General features: G+C 37.5%; 1 protein-coding gene across 1 annotated transcript; it reads right to left on the bottom strand.

Moving 5' to 3' along the window:
* Positions 1–10,384: 10,384 nt before the first annotated feature.
* LOC132103879 (trichohyalin-like) lies at positions 10,385–21,075 on the bottom strand. Its single transcript, XM_059508945.1, has 5 exons — positions 20,917–21,075; positions 20,687–20,778; positions 16,485–20,141; positions 12,070–12,316; positions 10,385–10,965 (listed from the first exon to the last, which is right to left on the bottom strand). Exons 3-5 carry the CDS (start codon positions 20,052–20,054, stop codon positions 10,937–10,939), a joined length of 3,846 nt encoding a protein of 1,281 aa, XP_059364928.1. The 5' UTR covers positions 20,055–20,141; positions 20,687–20,778; positions 20,917–21,075; the 3' UTR covers positions 10,385–10,936.
* Positions 21,076–22,230: the final 1,155 nt, after the last annotated feature.

Here is a 22,230-nt window from a genome sequence, read left to right as displayed (position 1 = left end):
TTTTATTTATTGTGTGTATTTCTTTAAGGAAAATCTTGATTTGAAGCTTACAGGCTTATTCATGAACCTGTTCATTAGAAAAACTATTAGGATCGAATTCGTAAATGTATTTAATACTGTACTCCACGTTCAGTTAACAACATGAACACGTAATATTTTAATCAATCAACAGATGTTTTTCGCGGCAATGAGCAAAACGTTTGTAAAGCAGACCGATGGAAAAATAAGTGTTTTGGGTTGATTTTGAAATATAACTAATATTTGCCATTTAAGAATTATACAAAATGTGTGCAATAAACCAAAGATCAATAATATTTTTAGAATGTTTCTATTTTTGATTCATAGGCTAATGTTCTAAATGTTCTTAAATGTCAACAGAATCATTCCTTTTAAACGTTGCACTGAACAACCATGTAGTCGAATTATTCTTAGAGATTCTGTTCGTTTAGTTTTGGCTTCTCCAAAAACATCGTGATGGATCTCGATCTCCAGATCAACCACAAACGCACCGTTGTGTCTTTATTTGAACGCCTGCGGGTCACATTTCTTTATTTTGAACGCGTTCTGGTGAGCAGGAGTTTGTCGCCTATACATTCAGCAGCTTTTCCCGGAGTTATTTCGGATCACACGAAACGCATTTCTGGGTGAATGTGACAGAGGAAGTCACTACAGTTCCTCATTTGCTCTCTTCGTGTTTTATGCCACTATTTTGCGCTTTAAATGAAAGTGACACAAATACATTTTCCTTTACAACCCCTGCTGAACACATTTAGAGATGCTTCTGTACAGTAACCGCACGAATTGTCCGTCCAATGCATTTAACACTTTGTCCGAGAAATATAATGCGTCTGTGTTTTTCAAAATATTGAAATTCGAATAATTTTTTTTTTTGTATAGCGCCTTTCACCACACATCGTTTCAAAGAAGCTTTACAGAAAATGCATATTCAAAATAGTATTATTATTATTATTAATTTAGCACATTTATGTGCTTTTCAAGAACCCATAAATCTAAAGAACTTATAATTAAACATCTAGAGTTTATTAAAATGTGTTGTTTTGAAGACTAAAGGCGTAACTATTTTTAAAGACCTGTCCTTTTAAACCTATTCATTTCTTACACAATACATTTTCTTAACTGATGAGGCAATTGATTTTCTACCTGTTGTATTTTTATGAAGAAGCTCAATGAAATATTGAATGTATTAAATATGACATGCTGGTCGTGCTGATAAACTTTCTAAGCAAGATGCACGAGGTTGGGCCCATATTTGGCATTTTTAATGAGAATTGGACCCTCTTGGAGCTCTGTTCCGTCTGTCAGCTCACAATCCTTCCTCATCAGCGAATCCCTCTTGAATTCATTTCAATGCCCCGGTATTTTTAAGTCTAATGAATTCTGTTGTCAGACTTCTTGACAGAAAGCGAAGACTCCGACTAACTCCAATTAACACCTTCTAATGATGCTGAGCTCCTGATGGCGCTGAGATCATCTGCCCCGGGCGGGGTACTGATGGGGTAGCGGGGCTAAAAATGTTCTGTGCTCCTTCATCACCCGTGTCAGCGAATCCCAGACCGGATTACCGCGATCCACTTCGCGCAGCGTGTACGAACTCCTGCCGGTGACGAGCATCTGCGCGGACGCGCGCGCCATCGCTTCTGCTGACTCGCGTTCACGGGCGCTTTCTTACTTTGAGCCTGTGTGAGTCTTACAAGACAAAAGTGTAGCACTTAATTTGATTTCACTATTTTGTAGGGTGACTTGTGTAGAAGGCGCGCCATTTTTAACGTGAATGTGCGCAACTTCCGGTGTCTTTGGCTTCCAGTTATTTCATCTGTCTAAAACAGTCTGTTATGGTGCTTGATATTGCAAACTAGTATTTGCAATCATATTATTTTAACTTATTATCATAATCATAAACACACCCTTTTGTAGCACAAACCGTTTTAATGTTTACAGCACGTCAATAGCAGCAAATAAACCGGAAGTCTATCACATTCACGTAAATATTACGCAAAATAAGGCGGATATGCTGTCTGCAATGTCTGTGTGCTCCTGGAAAATGACAAAAAATAACTTTAGTGTTGCACATTTCAAATTTACAGTTTTCTTTCTTTTTTTAATTCTTTTGGAAAACAGACCAAAAATATTGGCAATAATCAATAATCTAGATTAAGAATGTCCCTCCCAAACATTATAAATACCACTTTCTTTATACTAAATAGCAAAGAATGGCTCATGTTAAACTAAGTTTATAGGCCTTGAGCTCTGAAGTCCCATTTTGCTTCAATATGTAACATGTAGACTAATCAAACCATGAGCCATTATTTGATATTAACTATGCTCGTTTGCAAACAAATATTGACTAAAATTGACAATCATGATGTTGGCATGTGCCAAACTATTTCAAACATAAAGCCAGTGTAGTATTAAAGCTATTTGGAGTGAATCCAGATCACTTCCTCTTTGGAAATCCCTTCAGGTGTCTGATGACCCAGGATCAGACCAGTCGTGTTTTTCTCTCCTCGTTTACATGCTGTGCTCCATCTCGACATGCAGAGCGCAGGTGAAGTGTCTATTGATTAGTGGAGTTCCTGTATTAATGTGTGTTAGTGTGGCAGTCGATTGATTCGTTGTAAGAGTACAGTTCCTGTCCTCCCAAAGCTCAGGGTCATGTGTGCATGTGATCCATTAGCTAAATGAACAAGACAAGATCAGACATCCTCCAGTTCAATTGCAAAGCACCAGGACACAAGGAGAAAACTTTCCCTTTAGAGGTGGGGAAATGAAAAATAAAAAAACATGCCACTACAATACAATTTCATACCTACATTTTATCAGCCACCAGATCTCTACTGAGAAAAGTCACTGTAAAACCATTAACTTCTTACAAGTGTGGCACATAATCTAAATATCAGCATGTGTGCTGTGTATCTTTAAAATAATCTCCACACATGTGGAACATCTCTGCTAAAATAAATAAATAAACAGCATGAAGGTAATCAAATGATGACAGTCTTAATTTTTGGGGTGAACTATCCCTTTAAGACCCTCAAACATCATTAACACACAGTGAAACAGTCCTTTAACACGGACGGAGTGAATGGACATGTAGCTTGCAGGAGGAGGTGTGGGGAATGAGAGAGAACTGAGATCAGTCTGTTCTCAGATTAATCGGACTCGGCTGATTTGAGGAGGTCAGGTCTGTTGTGCTGGGTCGTGATCACAGATTGTCCAGCTGTATCCTGGCCTGTGTGTCATGCTATGTGTGTGTGTGTGTATATGGTCTGGGTCAGTAGTGCATGAATAACAGTGTTGGGGCCTGAAACTGTCCCCTGCTCAGACCTGCACTTAACACTGAATTGATTTCAGACACCCCTTGCCGTCCTGGGAGGATCCGGGCTTTACCGCTGGAGAACAACCGCAACACACACACACACACACACATACACATACACACACTGTAAAATCAAAATTTTGGATAAGGTTGAACGCACCAGCACTGATTTAGAAGAACAAAACACTGATCACATGTTCAGAACCCCATAGTATTTCTGCACTGTGTATTTTAATCATGGTATGCAAATTTTCTTTATGCATGTTAAAAAGTGCAGCACACACTACTGTATCCCACAGTGCAGTGCAGTGCATCCGATTCCACATTTATTTGCATTATAACACATGCAACGTAAGTTATTGAGTTAACATTTTTTATTATTTAACTAATAATTATTGACTTAATCTATTTTATCAAACTGCAACAAGTTAAAAGGCTAGTTCATCATTTACTCACCTTCATGTTGATCCAACCTATAAGACTTTAGTTAATCTTTAAAACATAAATTAAGATATCGAGCCTAAGAGGTTCCTGTGCTTTCACTGAAAGTCCAGTTAGCCAAAACTAAGACCCAAAAGGGTTATAAGATCCATATGAATCGAGTTTTTAATTGGTATTGACACTTTATATGATGAATAGATTTAATTTAGGGGTTTATCTGGCTTTATCATTTGATTATGATCAACACACATACAGACTTCGATTAAACCACTCGATTCATATGGATTCGTTTTGCGATCTTTCTGGATCTTAAACATTTGGTTGCATGAACAGTTTGAAAGGAGTCAGAAACCTCAGAGAGTTCCTAAAAAATTTGTGTTTCAAAGATTTCAAAAGTCTTGTGGGTTTTAAATGGCAATTTAAGAGTATTTTGCGTAAATGCCCTTTTAAATTTATATTTGTAAAATTGGGTTGGAAATGCAAAGTTCTGAGGTAAGCGGATCCCATTCATTGAATTATAAATGCTCACGTGGAGGTCATGTGACAACACTATGACTTCTTGATGCATAATGAGTGCTGTTTCACATACTAGTATTCACTGTACAGCCATAAGTACACTTCTACTTCATAGTTCTGGGTCAGGATGGCGGGTCTGAGGCGTTGTTCGGTACCAGCGCCCCCCTGTGGCTCTCCCCAGAGACACTAGCAGACACATGGAGCACTAAAGCTTCCAACATGGCCGCAAACAAGTTCCAGTCAAGTGTGTGTGTGTGTGTGTGTACAGGGAGCATGTTGTCCATAGCCGACCGGCTGGAAAGTTGTGGTGCTGAAATCAATGCACTGGCACTTTGAGGAGCGTCCGACAGATTTAGGTTGTCCCTGTAGGGTCCAAACCGCTGGAAAAAAAGAAAAACAACATCCTTCCATCCCTCCAGTGCCCCAGGGAAAGAGGGATGCTATCTCTCCATCACCCCTGGGGAACAAACGCAACACACTTGATAACCTCCATCCTAAATAACCCACTCGATACACACGTATCTATTGTTTTAACACTGGATCAAATAAATTAACAAACATGAAATACTGTAGTGTAAACTATTTCATTACATGATAATTAAGTCTGGCACTGCTATGAAGGGAATCAGTTGCACGGGACAACAATAGTATTAACCAACCAGTATCAAATATTCCAACGCGCCACAAAAAATACAAATACATCTGTCATTGATGTCAAGTTTTGCTTTCTAATTATTGTAGCCTATTTTTTGCATTTATTGTAGTTACAGGTTATATATTTATATCATTTCTAGAAGTCTCTTCTGCTCACCAATGCTGCATTTATTTGATGGAAAAATACAGTAAAAACAGTGAAACATTATTACAATTTACAATAACGGTGTTCTATGTGAATCTATGTTAAAGTGTAATTTATTTCTCTGATGCACAGCTGTATTTTCAGCATCATTACTCCAGTCTTCAGTGTCACATGATCTTCAGAAATCATGAAAATATACTGATTTACTGCTCAAGAAACATTTCTGATTATTATCAATGTAGAAAAACAATTGTGCTGTTTCATATAATCATGGAAACCATGATTTATTTTATTTTTCAGGGTTCTTTGATGAACAAAGAGTTCAAAAGAACAGCATTTATTTGAAATAAAAATCTTTAATACATTATAAACATCTTTACTGGCACTTTTGATCAATTAAGTGCATCATTGAAGAATAATATAATATTTAATATTATTAACAATAATAATATTTTTTTTTAATGTTAGAATAACTTATAAGCATTTTTAATATGTTAGAATGTCTATAAAGCATAATGCCAGCAGTGTGATCAAATGTCTTTTGGAGCAGATGGCGGCTCTAGAGCTGAACTGTTGACCCCGTTGGCCCCAGTTATAACAGACCTACAGGATCCTGGAGAACCAGAGGATGCATTGGTTCATAGTGATCTGTGGGAGCTCATCTATCTTAGTTTAGTTAGCTGGAGACCATAATCTCATGAGTGATGGAGGTGTGATACTGGATAAAAGCTCAAGGCTTGCTGGTTTGGTCAGGACATGGACTGGCCTCCAATCATCATCACTGTGTCTCTGTGCAAGGCACTTAACCTCAGGTTACTCCAGAGAGACTGAACCTGTAGTGAGTCTATATGAGACACTTTAGATGAAAGCATTCGCTTTCACATCCAAATAATAGATTTCTTTATGCATTTCTTACTCACAAAGTGTGTACATACACAGTGTGTTTAATTCACAATGGTGATAATTCATAGGTCAGTCCTTGTGGGAATTGAACCAGCAACCTTCCAGATATCAGCTCTGACCACAACACTAAACCACACCAGACCAGATCCTCTGGAAAACACTTCAGATTGATAAAAACAGCTCTTCTCAACATCAAAACAGATGATATCTCTGGAGCAAAGAGCTTGATAAATCTACCTGGAATTAAACCAAACTCAAAACTGCTAAAAATTCCCAGAAAACCAAATGCTGTTTAAAGGGTTAAATCACCATTTTCCTATCTCCGTGTTGTTCCAAATCTTCCTCTCTTCATAGAAACACAAAAGGAGCTCTACTTCTCTATTCAACGACTACACAAAAAATACAGCTCTAGAAAGCGCTTTAGAAAAGACAAAAAAAAACTATAACTTTTGTGGTGCACATTTGAGAGTTTGGCACTAGTAATCATCTATTTTCAGAAGAAATCAATAAATATGATGGTCAACTATTCCTTTAAGACTCAATCTCTCTTTATGGCACGCTGATGGTATTTGCACCTAACAGTTCGATACATGAATGTCTGAAGACTCTGGCACTGGAGCGTTTTAGACTCATTGCGTCATTGTGGTGACTGGCAACTCGCATTGGGACAAATTTCTGACAGCAGCTCTATATGACACATAATAAATAGCCAAAAACAATGTTTTTCAAAAAGTGCAACAACAATAGCAGTGCTTGTTGAAAATAAAATGTGTAATTCTACAAGCTTGCCATTGAAAGACATTAATGCAATAAGAAGAATAACGAGAGCGACTTGAAAGATGTGCATTTTATTGATGTCTTTTTATCAAACCTATTGGTAAAATACTTTTTTAAAATGATGGGAATCATAGCAAAAGGTTACAAAACTACAAATAAAAGTGGATCTGATAAGTTAGCTTTATGCTTCAATAAAAGCATCATCATGTCTGTACATCATAAAGGTGCACTCCGGTAAAGCAATGCAATCTCTGGATCTGAGAAACCCGTACACACCTCAGGTACTTGGTGTGTGTTAAAGGATCTGAACAGAACTACAAACGAGGTGTAATTAACTGGTGAGAGTGTCTGTGATATTCGTGTTCTGTGGTGTGACTTGCCTTTTGGGAAAATAACTATTTCAAGACCGAACCCCATGCACAGTGAGAATCATCTGACATCCTACAGCACACAACACCGCTAGAACAGAGAGATGTGCTGTCATTTTTAGACAGACTCATGTCTGTATAGGACTACATTTCGGGTTACAGCTGTTAGACACACTCAAACAAACATGAATATTTTAGAGAAGCCTTCAAAAGACATGAGAACAGCCTTCAAACCACTGGAGAACTGAGAGATGATAACAGCAATCTGTTAATGACTGAATGAGATTCCTGAAGCCTTAAAAATACACTTATGTTTATGCTCTAAACAGATGTTTCATACAAAAACTGACATGCAATAAAATGCACAAATCACATTTAGTGGAAATTACCATGATAGAGTGGAGAAAATACACAGCATATGCTCAGACAGGCCCCAAATAATGAGGAAAGACAAAAAACACAACAAATAACCTGCAATATTTGCAAATGCATATCAAGCTGCTGATAAACTAATATTACATCAGACTGACAATGCACAAACACACAGCTGTACATAATGTGTCATTATGCATCAGTCTGACAATTACATTCCAATGCAATTACTACAGATAAAAAAAAAAACTTTTATAAAGACTATAATATTCAAAGTATTATGCATCTATCCAATCCAATCCAATCTATTTCTTATTTAATAATCATACAGTGGAACTATGAATGTAAAACCTACTGTTTTTGTATTTCAGTACAGTGTAAAATAGTCCTTAGATTACAAATGCATCTTCAGCTTTTTTTATAAAGCAATTATGATGGTTCATAATTATTTTTAGTAAATATGCTGATTCTGACGACACAAATATGGAAGGCTAACCAAAATAATCAAATCTAGTTCAATCAAACTCCTGTTTCTATGAAGCATCATTTAGTGAAGATTCATAATGGAATCATTGTCAGAGTCTCTTTTTAATCACTACCGAGTTCCTAACAAGTAAAGAGTATTTATAGTACAAGAACAGAGCTGATGAGGGTCCCAGAATTAGTCCATCATGAGCAGGTGTCTTAATACTCACACTACAAATGGCTGTTGATTGACATGCGCAGTAGAAACTGGGTTTTGATGTATGAATGGATTCAAGCCTGAGGACCAGGCCCATCTGGGGTCCCAATAATGGAAACGGTCTTAATCTTTCTTCGTTATTGATTTTAGCATTAAGCTAGTTTTCAGTCTTCTGCTGCTCTCTAGTGGTCTTTATGAGTAATTGATTTCAGACTTTCTTCACAAACTAGTTGGGAAACACTACAGTGCCCCGCTTAAATTGGCACATGGTTAAAAAGGTGATAACTCATAAAATATAATACATATAAAGCCATAACATGGTATAAAAACTCATATCGCTCTAACAAATAGTAGCCTACTGAATCACAGTGATGGAAATATAACATGGCACACTAAGTGGCCTATATATTGCATACTACTTATATTAGCTGTGGTATTTACATGTTTCAATGAATGCCATGGTGCCATGTTCAAATCATATGGTACTTTTGGTAAGTACTATAAAACATGCTTACATTTTGACGAGGTCACCCTCCGCTTCATCATTTTGGGGGAAAGAAAAGAAAAGTTTACACTGACGCACAATTTACACAGCGAGAGCGGAGCCGTTAGGATTTTCCCGCTCATCAAGAATTTGAAATGATTTGGAGGTGTCTGGAATTGAAGGCTGAAGAGTCTATAAAAAAAAGGATTAAATTAATAATGATAAGATTTGTTATGTATTATTCGTGTCTGCTAGCTAGAAGTTCTAATATTCATTGCTGCTAGTAGTCCATTCTAAAGAAATTGCGTATCACGATTTAGATCAGTGTTGCCAGGCGTACGATAATTATTGTATTTGTACGATAATTTTTTACCTCTGCACGATGTACGATCAATAATGAAAAAAATCCCGTAATGTACGATAATTTTAGAATTTTCTGAAAATTTAAATTATGTTAGTTGCAGTCATATGGCTTCTTTACTCATACAAGAAATCGGCTCATTACAGACAGTCTAAATGCGTTCGTGTGCACCTGAGGGTGTGTTAAGAATGCAGGAGGGTGCCCTGCTTTAAAGCCAACGAGCAATAGTTGCGGTCCAACACAGCAAGAACTTCTTCAACATCTGGCAACACGCAGGAATCCGATGACAGCGGCTCAGATGTGGAGTTAACTGCACCACGCAGCAACAGCTAAATTCCTTCTTCACTGGACGCGACAAAGCAAGCGTTAAAAATAATTTTAATATGATTTAATATGCGCTGCGACGCAGACAGTCACTGAAAATAATGGGATAGTATTTTGTCTCACTGCTTCCGTCCGACAATAGCTAAGCATAGTTATATATTGTGGTAATTTGCAGGTCGTGTCAAAATGTTTTTGGTTTAGAATAGATAAATAACTCATTTGACTCGTGTACGATAATTTTCTTCCAAATACGATAATTTTGAACTTCTGGTACGATACTTGGACATTTCCAATCTGGCAACACTGATTTAGATGTCATCACGTGATCACAAGTTCGCGGTGATTGACACGAAGGCGCGTCCGAATCACTTCCTGTCTCCTGAGACGTTGAGCTTAAAAAAATAAAGATGGTCTATAAAAGCTGCGGTTGGTGGTCAGTTTGTGCGTTCCTGACCAACTTTTTGCACTGTTGATGTTTTCTGTAGCTGGAAATAACTATTATTAACACGTCTATAGGACGTTTCCTATCAGATGTCTGAAAGCTTATTTTGGTCAGCAATGAAATTTGATAAATTTCCCGTAACTGTGCAAAATGGACTGTGGAGATGGGCATCTCATTAATATTTCTGATGTTTTGATGTGAAAAATCACTCATCGTTATCATGATTGACCAGCAGGTGGCGCTTCAATACAGCGTGCAGAAGAATCGAGAAAATAACCAGTCACTCGATGGACTTTGACATAAAATATACAAACACACTGTATTTATCTTGAATGTTTATTAACATTTTGAAGGTGTTTCTTCATTTTGTTGTAAAGTTAAAATAGACAAACTGGTATTTAAGTACAAACAATATATAAAAAATTGATTTTTTTTATCGCATTGTAAAAATGCAAGTGTGTCTCACTGCATTTTAATACAGACCATTCTCTCTCGCTCACTCAAACTCTATATGCATCACATGATGAAAACTTATCTCCTTATTTCCCATATAAATATCATATCACTGTACCATGAAAATATTTAATCTAACCTTTATTAATCATAATCATACATTCACAAAAGAGAGTAAACTCTACTCATATGACAATCAGATAGTGAGGGTTTAATGTCCATTTTTGAATAAAAATGAGTCCCCTCAAATGTGGTAAATGATATAATTGGAGTCTATTACTGTATTTTTTTAACCTTTCAAAATAAACAAAATCATTCAGTCCATAAAGGTTTTTAAACTGTAAATCTCGTTAAATTGTGCAAACCATCACATCAGACCTGTCAGACCTGAGGACATCATTCTGTGGATCAGAGCAGCACTTGCATGGCTTTACTGCACACTACACAATATTAACATTTATTTTCTTCATCTCTCAACATGAAATAGAAATGATTTTAAAACAATTTCATTAAAATAATCTCTTACAAAATATTGCGTTTGTAAAGTTCATTTGATTCTCTGTCTGGACAAGCAAAACTAAACAAATTTTTTTTAAAACCAATTTATAAACAGTTTATCATTACTTACACCTCCTGCAAATGTAAAGAATTGAAAGTCTAATGGATGCCCTGGTTTGTTATTTGGAAAGTCGTTTACAGGATTCATCTGGAAAAACAAAAACAAAACACAGACAAAATAACATTTAAAATGACAATGAAAATATAATTTTATGATTTAAAATGTTCTATTAATGTTTTTTTTTAACTGCAGCAGGATTGTGCCAGATTCAGATAGATAGATAGATAGACAGACAGACAGACAGACAGACAGACAGACAGACAGACAGACAGACAGACAGACAGACAGACAGACAGATAGATAGATAGATAGATAGATAGATAGATAGATAGATAGATAGATAGATAGATAGATAGATAGATAGATAGATAGATAGATAGATAGATAGATCCATCTTTGTTGGAATTCTATGAATAATAATAATAATATTAATAACTTAATAACCCTGAACTGCAGGCAACATGCGTTTTTATTATATATAAGTATCACACCACATAATACAATTGCTACTTTAAAGGAAATTCACCCCAAAAATGTTTTGCTTTAAATTTAATTGGAGAAAGCAATATTACGGATGAGGACTTGTATTTAAGGCTGAAGTGACATCTTGAAGTTAAAAACGTCTTAATGCTGGATTTGTTTCATCTTTTGTCTTCTCCAGATGTGAACTGATGAATTGGAAATGCTGTGGATTATTGTGATGTTTTATCAGCTGTTTAGTCTCTCATTCTGACGGCACCCATTCACTAGTGAGCAAGTGATGCAATGCTACATGTCTCCAAATCTGATGAAGAAACAAACTTGAATGGGCAAGCACTTTAAGCAAAATGTAATTTTTGGGTGAACTATTCCTTTAAGAGCAATGCAAAAAGAAGCTTTATATTTATACTGTAAAGCACACATGCACAGGCTTTTCTACAAGGTTTCTACTACTACAGTTATACATACATTTAAGATGCATTTAAAAAAGTGCATCAGCGTTATTTCTGCATCCAAGGCAATCGAACCTCATTTAACTACTGTAATAGTGCAAATTCAGTGTGAATGCAGTTTATGCTTCATTTCCTGATTGACTTTATCAGAAAATAATGAAAATAATTAGCTAAACAGTTTAGTCACAATACATTTTTAGGGTTTGTTTATTCCATTGTTGGTTTGTTTATATTATGATGTAATTTAGAAGCCACTGACCCACTTTTATGAATCGAGCCTTTCCTGCGCACTCATTCATGCCTCTGCGAGACACAAACGCTGCGCTCTCCTCCTCCTCATCTTCCTCCTGTCCCTCATTCTCCTGCTCCCCCCCACGCCTCCCCTCTTCCATCCCGCCGTCCTCCGGCCTCGGATGAGGAGAGGAAGGGAGGGATGCTACCGCACAACCTTCAGAAGGATACTCACAAACTCTCTCCAGCTGGGCGTCATCGAAACACACCTTCACCTAAAGCAGAGAAACAGAGAGAAAACGGTGACGGACATATCACAGTATGGTCTTCAATATAAGATCATAAAAACAAATAAAAATACAACTCATTATAAAGACTTTTATTTTGCATAACATCATCTTTTGTTTTCCACAAGTCATAACATGAGGGTGTGTAAATGATTTTGGCTGAACTGATGTGTGAATGCACTGTTAAAAGCAGTTAATGAAACAAAAAATATTGCAGGACGTTTTACAAGAAAATACTAGTTTGCTATTTATTTGCTAAAATATTAGATTGCTGTACTAATTAATGCGTCTGAAAATATTTAATTTCTCATCACTAATTACTTTCTGAATCCCATTTCAATCAGTTAAACGATACAAGGACAGATGTGAAACTGCTCTTTTCATTCTTTCAAATAAATAATAGAAAACTGCATAAATTACTCTTGAACTGACCAAAGTATTTAAAGGGAAATGTTATGTTAAAAGCATACATTTTAACATTAGATGATACATTTTTTGATGTTAAATCCACTTTTGTTTTATTTATAATTGTTCTGTAGTCTGTACAATATTTAATGCAATTACAACAGAAGTAAATAATTAAATTACAGGGAAATTAAGATAAATGTAATGAAATAACAGTAATTATTTAATAATGTTGTTAGTAATATTTCCAGATGCACACATACTGGACTAAAGAGTTTCAGCTTTACTTGATTATCCATCAATCAGTTTTTAGAAGAATCAAGTGCGTCTCAGATTTGATTATCAGGATCATTTGAGCATTGGATTGCATTGCATTATATGTTTGGATTATTTAACTCTCATATTACTAAAATAGATTACTTGAGATAGAGTGATGACTGATATTGATCAGCTATACTGTTATAAAGATCTCATTGATTTACATTACATCAGAAGCATATAAATATCAGCATCTGCACTAAATTGCATACTTTTGTTCAGTTTGGGCCTGTGAATAAAATGTATGGCTATAAACATAAAACACATGCATTTCATTTTCTTTTTACATTTTTTTGAGTTTTTAAACGAAATAATTTAATTAAATCATTCCATTTTAAAATAGTAGATTTTCAGAGCAGCAACATAAGATAAAACAGAAATAACTCAGAGGACGTAATACAGAGAGAAAAGCAGCGCTATAATGGCTTAAGGTTCAAATGAGGAAAGTGTAGAGTCTCTGACAGATTAAGAGACTAACGTCAGTCGTTCTGCAGAGGGCACACGGTAAAACAGCCACACTACTTCTACTGCTATTTCTGTAGCACACAGCATAGGAACAGTACAAGGTTTTCTGTATGCATGCACAGATGATCTTTTAGATTCAACAGAACGTTTCGTACACAGCCAGAGCATTGCATGCAATAAAGAACTTCAGAAACAACAGGCTGTTTAATGAACCCAGTGACAGAACATAAAGCTGTCCCCAAAGACAGTCAGCAAGTGTGAGCTATAAGAAGAATGAAGGTTAGATGTGGTCAGAGTGTAAACTAGGGCAATGACTGTTGGAGCAAGTAAAATGCAATGCACGAGCACGTGATATTGTCAGTTATATAGTATGAACTGAACCGGTAACCCTAGGTTGCTTTTGTTTTTATGCATTCTCTTCTGTCTGTGCTACAGGAAGTGACACAGATCTGAGGAGGAAGTAGCCAAAGAGCTGTCACAAGACTGCTTTTAAAAACCCCAAATTTTGCCGCTACATAAAACACACACTTTAGGGTTTAGCTGGTAAAAAATGCACAAATCACCTCATGTGTACAGTTTAGCGTTTCATGCTATGCTCTGCTATTAATGTGTTGCTTCTGTCACTTTAATTAGAAAAACCGATTTGTTGTTATTTACACTAATCTTAAAAAGTTTGAAATAATTATGCTTTATTTTTTTTTACATCAGATATTTTGTAAGCTAAAACTCTTTAATCTAAAATACTTACCTGTAGTCCTCCTGAGATTTAAATTATTTTAATAATGTAACAAAATATTCAATTATTATTATTATAGTATACATTTTTTATGATTTAATTTAATAAACTTCCATTTTATTTTTTAATGCTTATTTTAATATATTTTTTCTTTAATCAACTTTATGTATTTCCCTTAGAAATCCCAGTTTCAGAAAGAAAACCTTTACCATTTTTTTATGCTAATGAACTACTGTACTGTAGTTCATTAGCATAAACATAGGCCATTTATGGCAATGTAGCAAATTTCTGTATTCTAATGTATAATATACAGTCACAGCTGCACGTTTATCAGCATTGTACAACTTAAAGTTGAATAACACTGATATGTCATTTATAAAATGTAAAACTTTTTCCACAGGAAATGGAGCTGGAGGTGTTTTATTATCATAAATGCTTGTGTTCTTCTGTCTCAAGAGTCTGATTTTTATTGTTGTCTTCTTTTTATGTACATTTGACTCCAGTTCCTGGCAGAAGTTAGTGTACAGTATGTGGGTACACTGATCACCACAATGCAAACATACTGCTCTGTTTAACTGATATTAAACCCCTCACTGGAAGACAGGAGCAGGACCAAATATCTCTCTGAGTAGTTGCTGTTTGTGTGTTTCCAGAAGTGAAAGTTTCCATCATTATATGTGTTAGTGTTTTCTGCAGCTTGAGAGAGGAACTACAAATATTGAGAGGAAGCCAAGCATTCAGTATTCAGTGTTTCATGTGTATCAGGCTCACAGATATATTCTGAAATCAGATGCCTTCATAAATGGCTTGTGGTCACATCAGCGTTCTGTGTGTACTATAATTCTATTTCTGTACTCTATTTCTACCCTTCTGTAGCCTAAGAATAAAATTAAGGCATGACTGAAAGTAATGATAATGTAGAGTTTAGAGAGTTGGATGTCAATTAAGTGAACCCTATAGTTGATTCAGAGAAGGATTCATCAGACTGATAGTTCCAGAGTTTGTCTTTTGTAAGAATCAGACTGCATGGGTCGTGCTTTAGGTTTGGTGTGTAAACAATGCAACAAAATAACATGTTTCTTGATAGCATTACATATGTTGCTTGTGGAGATGCTTCAGTGAATGTCAAACTGGTATCATTAGCATTCTTCTGTAGACCTGACACTACATAATGCGCTTTCCTGGGTCATTCTAGACTAACAAACGTCTAGGTCAGACAGGACATTGTCAGGGTGAAAGGTACTGAAGAAGGCATGATTGCAATAGATTAACCAGTCTATTCATAGATACGTGTTCTACTTTGAAGTCAGCCTTTACGTGTAATGGTCTCTATTTTTAAAGGCATGAGTAATCATATAAGTTTTGTTTTGTTACTCCCGAACAATGCGGAATGAATCATAAAGTCATATTTTTTTAATGCAGCATTTAAATGTGTAAACTCACACAGGGACTATCTTCACCTGCGGACTGTGATGGCGTGAGAGATAAGCCTAATCCAGGTTTAACGCTGAGCAACTGCTTTGGCCACAATCAAAGATGACAGAGATATTCTGACCTGACTATTGAGAGATCACACCTTGATTTGATCTTGCTCTTCTCAAGTGCAATTGTTTCTTCTCTGAAATTAGAAATCCCACTGAAACACAACCATGCATCTAAATTGCATTATGATAGTTGTGTATTAATTTTATGGCATATCCCATATTTTAGAGTAAAAGTGTAGCATACTGCATTTTGCTAGTTGTGTGTTAATATTATGGCATATCCCATATTTTAGATTAAAAGTGGAGCATGTTGCGTTTTGCTAAATTGTGCATTCATTTTATGGCATATCCCATATTTTAGAGTCTAATTGTAGCATGCTGCATTTTGCTAGTTGTGTGTTAATATTATGGCATATCCCATATTTTAGAGTAAAAGTGTAGCATGTTGTGTTTTGCTAAATTGTGCATACATTTTATGGCATATCCCATATTTAAGAGTCTAATTGTAGCATTTTGCATTTTGCTAGTTGTGTGTTTTGCAAATTGTGCGTTTATTTTATGGCATATCCTATATTTTAGAGTCGAATTGTAGCATGTTGCATTTTTCTAGTTGTGCATTAATTTTATGGCATATCCCATATTTTAGAGTCTAATTGTAACATGTTGCATGCTCAGTTATTCTGATCTATACGATCAGCTCGTCGTATAGATCATGCAAAAACATTAAAAAAAAAAAAAAAACACTCACCGCTTTTGGTGTCCCTTTGCTTTTTACCAAGCATGACCGTTCAAGGTTCTGGTACCCTCCAATCACCTCAATCTCTTCTGCTGTAGGATACCTCTTCTTCCCTGCCTCCTTGGTGCTGCTGGGAGCAGGGGTAGATATATGGCCCTGGGGGGCTGCTTTGGGCACTGCAGGGGTCCCTGTTGGAATGCCACCAGACGAGGCTGCCTCAGCAGGTTTTCTGGGGGTGATTGTGATGGTAGTTCCTCTCTTACCTGGTCTACCCGAGGCACTCCTAATGGAAAAGAGAGGCGGAGATGGAGATGAAGAGGGGGATGCAGTGCAGGGAGAGGTTGGCGATGGAGAGCTTTGTTCTGGAAGTTTCTGTGAGTTTTCTGTTGATTCAGTGCTCCGGGAGTTGATTGTGAATGACCTGACCTGTTTAGGGGGTTGACTTTGGGCATTCAGTTGCGCTTGTGAAAATCTGGGACTTGTAGGCATTTGGCCTTTCTGTGTCTCTCTTAGTATGTCTGGTTTCTTCTGGCCTTCGGTTGCCCTGATCTCTGGCTCTACAAGTGGATAACTCTCCATGGAGGGCTGTGCCATTTTGTCATTGGGGTAACCACATCCTGCTTCCTGTTCCCTCAGCTGTAGTCGTCCCACCTGCCGCTGTACCATCTGAACACCTGCCGACTCCATGCCCTGAGTTTTGTCACCGTCCCTCCCCTGATTCCACATCTTGGCAGTTACTGGCAGGATGTCCGGTGATGGTGCTTGTCTGATGGGGTTGTATTTACCCTGAGGTCCACTGTGTGGAGGCATATCAGCTGTCCTTTCACTGATACACACTGCAGTCCTGGACCCCACCGTCTTGAGGTTGTAGATCCGGCTCATGGCATCCAACGAGTCTGAAACTGTAGGGGAGGGAGCAAAAGGAGGAGGAAGATAGTCTTTCTCTAACAACTCTTCCTTTCTTTCTCTTTCGTCTATGTCCGGTGTTCTCCAAGCGATGCACGTTCCACACTCCTCTACATGGCCTTGTGCATCTCTCTCTGCTTCCCTGGGGCAGATATCGCTCTCCGAAGCATCTCTGGTGATCTCCCCAGCTACTCTTTCTGTCGAAGCTGACTGCAAGAGCGACAGAGAAACAGGAACAGGAAGTTGAGGGTTTGACTTTGCCATGTCAACTTCCTGTGTGACGTCAAACATTCTGAGAGTCTGTAATGTGGTTTCTTCCTGTTCTCTCACAGTTCCTCCTGCTTCTCTGCTGCCCTCATCTTTGCCATCCTCCCTATTTTTCTGTCTTTCCTTCTCTTGCTGACAAATTCTCTCTTTCAGAGATTCCTCTTGGGTCAGAGGTCGCCCAGTCTTCCAGCTCTCTCTCCTCTCTACTTCTCCTCTGTCTAGTTTATCCCCAGCAGGGTGACTCACCCTTCTTCTTTCAGATGATATATCGACTCTATAGAATAAAGTCCTGGGGATGGTGACTCCTTTTTGGGTCCAGAGCTTGCTCTGACCCAGTATAACAGTTTGTTGTGGGAGTTGTGAGGTAAAATGTAGTTCCTCAGAGGCTTGTTTTGGAAGGCTTTGATAATGTTGATGCTCTTTTTGATCTTGGTTACTCATTTCACCAGAGATACTTTCATTGTCTCCATGTGAAAACATATATCCTGCACTGTTGAGTTCTCCATCTAACTGGACTTTTCCTATTTTACTGAGCAAATCTTCTGTGTGTTGGGTAAGGACTGCTTGGCCAGAGGGTTGTCTTTGTCCAGCATAGTCAGACATAGTTAGGCAACTGGAGTCCGCAGAGGGAAAAATGTCACATAGACGCTGACTGTCTGTAGGTAAATCTATAGTACTGTTATTCGAGGGTGATATATATATGCCAAGGGATTGTTTTGAAGTTGCAACAGTTTCCTCCTCTTGATTCAATCTCTTTTCAGATTCTGTTTTGGGCTCAATTTGGTAATTGGTTGATCTCTGCTGTAAAAGTGTCTCTCTCTCCTCTTGCCTCTTATCTCTCTGTATCTCTTTATCTATCACTATCTCTCTCTCATTCTCCTCTCTCACTTTCTTAATCTCTCTTTCTGAGCTGCTCTCCGTCCCATCTTGTTTGATAAGAACTCGTCGTGCAAACGTGGCCCCTTCAGGGATTTTGACAGAGGCCAGAGTGAAGTCTTCTCTTCTGTCTAAACTTGAATTCCATTCCTCTGTCTCTCCACAAACCGATTTATTCCTCTTATTTTGTCTCTTTTCATGCATCACCTCATCATTTTTGAGTCGACCCCATCGCCTGGCGACTTTTGGTTCACTTCCTGATTGGTCGGCGACCCCTGTTTTGACCCTGTGTTCGGAGTACGACCTCTCCACCAGCTTAAAATCTGTCTTTTGCTTACAATCTCTGTCATCCTGTTGGCAAACCACGCGGTCTGAGAAGCTAAAGGAGCGTTTGGGAACACCCCTGAGCATCAAACTCATTTCAGTCTCCTCTGTACTCTGTTCCTCCTCCACAAACAGGTCACCTGTGCTGTATCTGGCCCGGTTCTTGAAGCACTCCATGCTCTTGGAGCGAACTGGAGGTTTTGGGTGTTCACCAAACTTACTAAGCAGCTGACTGACCCGCCCACTACATTCTGGAGCCCTTATGTCCTTGTGGTTCAGGACTTTCTTGGCTCTCTGATTGTCCGTCCTCGACACTAGTTGCATGGAGGACCATATCCCCTCTTTCACTAAACGTTCGCTCCCTCTCTCTGGTATCCCTGCAGTCTCAGTTTCCCTAATCCCGTCCATAACGGGCGGTTTGATGATCAGTACTTCTGAAGCCCTAATTTCCGTCATGCTTCCTCCGCCAGCTAGAAACTCCCTCAAATCCATCCTCATCCTTTTCTGATCCTCCCTGACCTCCTTCTCTCTCATATCAAGTTTTTCCTTAACATTTTTGTCTTTCTCAATAATGATAATGTTGTGTGCCTGGATCGTGTGAAGACCTATGACTGGAGAAAATAAGGATGTGCCAGTGTCTGCCTCTTTGATTTCTCTCCCAGTGCTTCTGTCTCGCTCTCTTCCCTCACTTTTACTTCCCATCTTCTCGACCCACATCTCTCTGTCTCGTCCTCTCCAGATCTCCTTCTCTGTTTCCCTATTTCTTTCTCTGCCTCTATTATTGGCGGGGTTTTTATCCTCATTCTCTCCATCTTTAATCACCTCTTTCCCTCTGTTATCTCTCCTAAAGCTGTTCTCAGAACAGATGAAGGGGTTCTGTTGGATGGGGCTGATGGTGTCTTTGGATATCCGTTTTTGCAATTTATACCCAGTCTGTTCAGTCTGGAGGTGATGTGTGGGTTTACTGTCCGTCTGCTCTGTGACGATGTCCTCATTGATGCTCAGGATATCTGGAGTATCTCTCTCTTTCTCCCTCTCTCTTTCCTCATCTTGCTTCGCCCTCCTTCTCTGGATGATCCCTCGCTTCCAAGCCGGCATGCAGACCAACCGCTCTTCTTCCTCCTTCTTTTGTCTCTCTCTCTCCTCCTCCTCTCTTCGCTTTCGCTCCAGTAGCAGCTGCTTCCATTCCGGTAAAGCAGATACAGACATAACCACGGAGAACTCGATGAAACACTGCTGTTGTACTGATCAGATCCTTTGCAGAAATACAGTTTTATCCAAAGACATCCATAAGTCCTGTCAAACCAAAACACCTATGAGCACATTTGCAATTTTATTTATTTATTTTTATGTGGTAAACATGCAGTTAACAGTGCAAATCTACTGTCAGAATAGATTTGAAGTGAAATGCAAGTCTTCTTAGAGTACAAATAAGTATGAACGTTTTCATTCATCAAGCATCAAGACTTTAGATTTAAAATTAATCTGAATGGAAAAGAGAAGGTTTGTTTATGGTACACTGAACGATCCCAATTTTTTTTGCAATTAAAAACACATTTACATGCAGTTTTGCATGCAAACATTTGCATGTTTAATAACCTGTTTAAATATAATTTAACAATCCATGCAAAAAGATAAAAAAATATGTTTAAATTAAGTGTAGTGTTCCAATGCTGTCTTGTTTTGTCATTTCAACTATACCTTAGTGGTGATTTGTTAGGTAAAAACGATTTGTTAGAAAAGAAATGTAGTTCAGTTCATGCTCCCTGTTCAAAGTTCGCTTATATATTTTGACATATTGATCTAAAACACAATACTCCATAAATAATGTTTTTGCAAACCTTCAGATATTGTGATGTGACCGAATTCCCGATTCTCTGGAATAAAGATTTCCTCGTTTCCACGCGTGATGTTCATCTTTCCATTCGTGTAACTCCAAAAAAAAGTCCAGATAATTTTTTTCAGTCCTTGCAAAAGGGAATAAGCAACCTCCAGTTAATTCATATTTTCGTGATGCCGTGAACTGAAGGTCGGTATCGTGAACCGGAGCTGCATGTGTAGTAAATATTACCGGCTTTAGAGGCGCAGAACTGTTATCCCATAATTACATTAAACTCCAGCAGGACAATCACAGGCGCACACACCACACTGCCTAAGAAAAGACGTTTAACTAAACTGCATCTCCTCCTCATCTGAGTCCCTGCGGACACCGGAGTTACAGGAGGTGACGGACGCGCGGGGATTAACCGGTTACACATGACGTCACAGTTACGCATGCATTCACTGATCTCTTTATTATATTATACAATATATACATTTCACACATAGTTTTATGGTATCATATTAACTTATATACAAACGGTGAGCTGTTACTGCGAGAAACACTCTCTCCTATTACTGTATGCAAATTAATTAACCTATTTAAACTCCTAATGCACATTTGTTGCAGCATTTTATTCAGCAAAGTGGTGTGATAAATCACATCACGCTACAGTAAAAAGTCAAGCCAATAAACAAAATGTATTTTATTTTATACGTTTATAGACCATAAAAAAATACATTCTTTGTCAAAATCTGAGGTCATTATATGTAAACACACTTCAAACACATTAGATTTTTTTATAAAATAAAAGCCATGTTTTGCAGTAGTATGACACATAATTAATTGTGAAAAACACAGGAGGTAAATAACGCGGTTTATCCCATCTCCTGCTGACCTTTTGGTTTTGTGATCCTAAAATATTAGCAAAAACAGCAGTATTATATAAAACTTGCAGTATATGCAAAACAGCTGTGGTAGCAAATCCATCATAAAAGCAGAAGCAAAAGAAAATCATCCAATCTGTCATTTTTCTCCACATGTAAGTGTGTGTTTTGTATCTCTTCCAATTAGAGGAAATTAATCTGATGACCTTTGACCTGAAACCAAAATACATGAGACCCTCCTCTCGGTCATACTACTCAAAAATACACAATAACCTTATTCATTTCTGAGATGATAACAGGACAGCTGAATTAAACATTAGAGATTTTGAAACACTGCTGTGTGAAGCTTTGAAACCTTTGTGAATCATTTGTTTTGAACCAGTGCATATCAAACCAAAGTCACATGATTTCAGTAAACAAAGCTTTCAAAACATTTCAGAATGTCACAGAAACCAGTGTCTATACCAGCTTACATGATCTCAAATCAGTTTCATACTTTTTTGAATAACACATTTATATAATAAAATTGAAGAGTTGTAGATAATATACTCTTATTAGTCTGATAAACCACACTCTACAAATGTAATAAAATAGCACACATTACACAGACACATCATATTTAATGGTCTTTGATAATATGTTAATTGTAATTAATAGATTATAATTTGCAACTGCTTTG

Source organism: Carassius carassius, chromosome 25 (assembly GCF_963082965.1).
Source record: "Carassius carassius chromosome 25, fCarCar2.1, whole genome shotgun sequence".
In the NCBI taxonomy this organism is placed as follows: domain Eukaryota; kingdom Metazoa; phylum Chordata; class Actinopteri; order Cypriniformes; family Cyprinidae; genus Carassius; species Carassius carassius.
The sequence above is the reverse complement of the archived record's forward strand: the minus strand, read 5'-3'. Positions and strand labels throughout refer to the sequence as shown.